At 44.3% G+C, this 5525-nt stretch overlaps 1 protein-coding gene across 1 annotated transcript; it reads left to right on the top strand.

Annotated features, from left to right (window-relative positions):
- Nucleotides 1–4120: 4120 nt before the first annotated feature.
- On the top strand, nucleotides 4121–5041 carry LOC306658745 (phosphatidylinositol N-acetylglucosaminyltransferase subunit C-like; the record flags this gene model as incomplete). The annotated part of the gene is made up of 1 exon (XM_079135973.1): nucleotides 4121–5041. One exon carries the CDS (start codon nucleotides 4121–4123, stop codon nucleotides 5015–5017), a length of 897 nt encoding a protein of 298 aa, XP_078992099.1. The 3' UTR covers nucleotides 5018–5041.
- Between the last annotated feature and the right edge of the window lie 484 nt (nucleotides 5042–5525).

The raw sequence follows: 5525 nt of genomic DNA, 5'->3' as shown, positions 1-5525 counted from the left end.
TTAAAACAGTGGGCAAAAGTTGGATGAGGAACAAGATATTCACATAATCTCAAAAGAATTTCCCCACAAATTACTTACTAAACTCAAAGGGGGCAAGAGTAGCTGATGGTGAAGGAGCCCACCTTACCCAGGGGGTCAAGGTCAGCACCTCTAACCCTAGAATGGACTTGTGTCACATACTGCTATAAGGAGGTCCCACAACACATCCTAAACATGCTCAGCCTAACCCTAATCTCAAGGAAGCATCAGACAGCCTCTGCTAGAGAGATGTTCTGCACATTCCAAATTGTGACGGGCATGAGGGCTGAGGAAATCGGACTCTGTCCCAATTACAGGCCATGCAAAGATGGACAACCAAGCACAGTGTGATCCTGGACAGACTGGTGGGATAACTACAGAGGATAGAGTTGGGATAGCTGGAAAAATATGAACATGGACCTTGTCTTACATAATAATAGTATTGTGTCAATGTGAAATTTTCTGGTTTGGTGACTGTACTGTGGTCCTCTAAGACATTGCCCTTGTTCTTAGAAAACACACTAAAATATTTAGGGACAAGGAGGCACAGTGTCTGCAATTTACTCTCCAATGTTCAGGGCAAGTGTGTGAGTGAGTGAGTGAGTGTGTGTGTGTGTGTGTAAAGAGAAGATGGAGAAAAAGAACAAAAGGAGAGGGAAGAAGGAAGTGTAGAGGGAAAGGAAGAAAGTAAATGAGAGAAAGAGACAGAGTCAGAGACCCTGAGCAGATGGCAAAGCAAAAGCAATAAAAATGTACCCATTGGCAGGTCTTGATCAAGGGCACATGAGAGTTCTCTGCCATTCTCATAACTTTTGTAAAAGTCTGAAGTTATTTCAAAATACAATTTTTTGAGTGAACAGTGTTTGTACTGACCCAGATGCTTGTTTTAAGTAACACTAAAAAAGTGAAGAGAGATGACTGATAGCTTTACACTTCTATAAAGGGTCTGCCCTGCCCCACAGCCTATCCCCATCTGGAAACTGGAACCAGATAAACTGGGTTTCAGGCTGTGGAGGGATGGAGGGGGCTCACTAAGACAAGGCATGTTTCAGGAGTAAGGTCTGGCTGCAGTAGGTGGCTGCTTCCTTCTGGTCCCAAGAGTGGAAGCCCTCCCACTCTTACTGTGTGGGTGGCATCATTGTGTACTTCAATTAAAAAAAAAAAGCGAATCCAAGAAATGGACAGGAGGTAAATCAGCAACTTGTGCAGACTCGTCATGCTTCAGTTTAGTATGATTTTTATTTTGAAGCTGATTATAGGGAAGGGGCATAATATTATGTTCAGGATTTGGCAGCACCAAAGGTCCTTAGGTCCCTACCTGAAAATCCCCATCTTCCTCACCTCCCTGGGGGCACCCTGAGAACCCCTCCTATGGCAGAATGCAAGCCCCACCTTGCCTGCCTTGGCATCTACAGCTATGGGCAAATCATCCTCTCTGCCCTGTCTGGGTTTCTCCATTTGCAAGAGAGGGATTAACACCTCACTCATGGAGCTGCAATTGATGATAAACGAACTTGCTCACCCCATGGTTCTTTCAATTTCCTGACTAGGCACAAGAAAAGATTGGAAAATTTAGCTGCTGCCGATCTTTTTTGAAAGTCAAGTCTGAGAATCTCTGAGGAGAAATACAAGTGAATACTGAATCACTTTGGTTTGGTAAGGAGAGTGAGGCACGGAGTCAGGGGCGCCAGACTTTGTTCTCTCCCTCCATCACTTGCAAACCCAGCCCGTTGTCAGCTTTGTCATCTACAAAAGAGGTAAAAATGTCCGTCCAAGAGGGGTGGGGTTGTGGCTCAGTGGTAGAGTGCTTGCCTAGCATGTGTGAGGCACTGGGTTCAATTCTCAGCACATATAAATAAATGAATAAAATAAAGGTCCATCAACAACTAAAAATATATTTTTTTAAATGTCCCTCCAAGGGTTGTTTGTGAAGATCAATGATCAAAATTACCTCATTCACCTGCATTGTGGAAGGGCATGGGCCGCACCCACTGCTGTTGCACACAGTCACCCCGTCAGTGGACAACATCCAGGAAGGATGTCGGGTTCTAGGAGCCCTTCCAAACAGCTACTCCTGGGCCCAGGAGGAGGAATTCAAAATAAAAAGTTATACTATATAGTGAGAGAATCCAGAGGTTCAGAGTGTTCTTTCATGACCACCTGTTGCTTATTTAAAACATTAAAATTGTTCTAACCCTGTTTCTCATGCAGGCACTTGGGTGACTGATAGGAAAGAGGGGCTCTGGGTCTTCCTTCCAGGCAGCTTGGCTTCAGCCTTAATGGTGGGGAGGCTGTCACTGCCTTCAGCAGGTGACTTCATTCAGGAAAGCTTCCCAGCCCTTTTCTGTCACTTGCTGGTTACTCTGACGGCAGTCATTAGCCCTATGCCCAACAGCCCAGCCCCACCCAAGACAGTCACTTTCCAGGGTTCAGAAGGGGCTGGGCAAATGTCTTGGCATGCGTGCGGATGCCTGGAAACTATCTCCTGATTTGGGACAGGTTTCTCCTTGCTTCAACTGTGGATGAACCAGCCCCCAGCACCCTGCAAGTGTTAAATCACTGGCAGCTGTGTGCCATCTGCATTACTTGGGGCTGGTAATCGCTATGAGATCTCCACTGGTGGAAACCTAGAGACTGTGGAACAAAACACCATTTGCCCCCAAATCATTTGAGAGGTAGTTGCTGGTCTGATGGATGACCTTTAACCCCCAACATCCCCCACAAGGGTATACTTCCTAGGATCAAGGACTTTCTCTTTCATGATGCAGTACAGTTGCTAAACTCAGGAAGTTCACAGTAACTTGCAGAATAAAATATCAGGCTTAGTATAAGTTACAAGAATTTATTATATATTTTAATATAAAGAGGATTCTAAATGTCTCCAACACAAAGAAATGGTGAATGTTTGCAGTGATGGAAATGCTAATTACCCTGATTTTATTATTGCACATGTATGCACACATGAAATATCATGTCCCATAAATATGTACATTATGTGTCGATTAAAAATAAAAAATACACAGTTCACATTCAAATGTCAAGTTTTTCTATAACGAGGGTGTCTGCCAATGCCTTTAATCCTTATGTCTTTTTTCCCCCTCATCTAGAATAGCCTTTTGGAGTTTTTTAAAACGTTGACATTTTTGAAGACTGCAACTCAGATTTTTTTTAATAAAGGGCTTTTTAAAAACAGAAATAGTATCATATTGTATGCAGTTTCACACACACACACACACACAATTTTGTGAGTTTTTCTGCATCAGTAAATAAAGGTCTTTCATGTTCTTTTTAAACTACATCTCAGTATATAAATAAGTACAGCACTCAGTACTGTGTACCACACCACCTGCGCCCCTAAACACAGTAGGTTGCTTCAATTTGAAAGTAAACACTTGTCTTGGGGTCCTGGGTTCAACTCCTGACATCTTAGAAAGAGGGAAAGGGTAGGAAGGAAGGAAGGGAAAGGGGATGGAGAGGGGAAGAGATGGGGAGGGAATGGAAGAAGGGAGGGATCTGGCATATTCTTCTTTGTCAATAATTGACAAGATTAGAAACCTAGACTTGCAATATAAGTAAATGTAACAAAATAACCATTCCAAGTGCAGCATCAGCTTACAGGTCCCTTAATAGAAAGCACCCCTTTCCCACATGGGAACATCCTTCACTTTTAATTGTTTTTTCCCTCGATGGGTTAGCACACGCAGATCCTTTGTGGCCATGGTAGATGATTTAGCTCCAATTGCTGCCAAGAGTGCTCATTATTTCATGCTGCCGGCCATGCCTACGTTCCGTACCTTGTTAAACATTTTCTCCCGGAAGTGCTGCAGCTCTAGGCGGCGACCCGGAAGGGGAAGCCGGTGGGCGGTTGGGCCACGCACACCTGGGAACACGGCCGGGAATTGGGCTGTGTTGTCCTGCCTCAGGAAACAAACTCACCTGTTGCAGGCCAAGCCTGGATTGCTGCTTTGAATGCAGGAAAGACCGCAGAAGATTTCCAAAGAAGTCTTATTTAAAAATTGCATAAAGAACGAGAACCATATGGACTTCAGATGGATTTCTTGGAGGGAGAATGAACTGGCTTGAGTTTAAGAGGAAAGATAGGATGATGTCTGCCCAACCCGTAATGAACACCAAGGAGACCAAGTGGCAGAAGGTCTTATATGAGCGGCAGTCCTTCCCTGATAACTATGTGGACCCGCGGTTCCTGGAAGACCTCCGGAAAAACATCTATGCCCGGAAATACCAATATTGGGCTGTGGTATTTGAGTCCAGTGTGGTGATACAACAGCTGTGCAATGTCACTGTCTTTGTGGTCACCTGGTGGTACATGGATGAGGGCCTTCTGGCCCCCCACTGGCTTTTTGGAAGTGGCCTGGCATTTTCATTCATTGGTTACCTTTTATTCGATCTTATTGATGGAGGTGATGGGCGGAAGAAGAGCGGGAGGACCTGGTGGGCTGACCTGAAGAGTGCCCTGGTCTTCATTACTTTCGCTTACGGTTTTTCACCAGTGCTGAAGACCCTGACAGAGTCCATTAGCACTGACACCGTCTATGCCATGTCAGTCTTCATGCTATTGGGCCACCTCATCTTCTTTGACTATGGAGCCAATGCTGCCATTGTATCCAGCACACTGTCCTTGAATATGGCCATTTTTGCTTCTGTCTGCCTGGCCTCCCGTCTTCCTCGGTCCCTGCATGCCTTCATCATGGTGACATTTGCCATCCAGATTTTTGCACTGTGGCCCATGTTACAGAAGAAACTGAAGGTGTATACTCCCCGAAGCTATGTGGGGGTCACAGTGCTTTATGCATTTTCAGTGTTTGTAGGCCTACTGTCCATTAGTGCTGTGGGAGCCATACTCTTTGCTCTTCTGCTGGTTTCCATCTCATTTCTCTGCCCTTTCTACCTCATTCGCCTACAGCTTTTTAAAGAAAACATTCATGGGCCTTGGGATGAAGCTGAAATCAAAGAAGACTTATCCAGGTTCCTCAGCTAAGTTAGGAACTGCCATTACATTATTAAGGCAAGCTGATAGACTGGCATCCTAACTAGAATAAAATCTGAAGGCAGACCCCATTCTGGAAGCAGCAGGCTGATGTGGATGAGAGAACAGAGATCAGAAGAAAAAAATTAACCAAAGGCTTGGGTGGTGAAGATGTTTACCCTTTCTGTCATTTTATGATGAAACGCTTTCTTGTGTTCTCTTGAATTATTGCCTCTCATCTGTTGTTCACATCAGATGAAGTGATGTGGTCTCCATTAAAAAAGTAACAACAGGCACAAAAAATTTTTCTCATCATTTCCTACATGATTTTATATGTCTTGGATGTGCATCCTGTGTTGTAGATGTTGCAGATCTATTCTCTCAGTCTATCTCTGCTCATAATGTGAGCAGAATTGTGGCTCAGAAACTTTAAACTTCTGTCAGAATCAAGTACATCCTTCATTTTTCTTCGGTTTTGTCTTCTCTTTTGTGTGTGTTACTTTGGAATACCTTTCCTATG

Source organism: Sciurus vulgaris (assembly GCF_902686455.1).
Source record: "Sciurus vulgaris genome assembly, chromosome: 4".
Classification (NCBI taxonomy): domain Eukaryota; kingdom Metazoa; phylum Chordata; class Mammalia; order Rodentia; family Sciuridae; genus Sciurus; species Sciurus vulgaris.
Note: the sequence above shows the minus strand (reverse complement) of the source record. Positions and strands in the feature narration are given on the sequence as shown.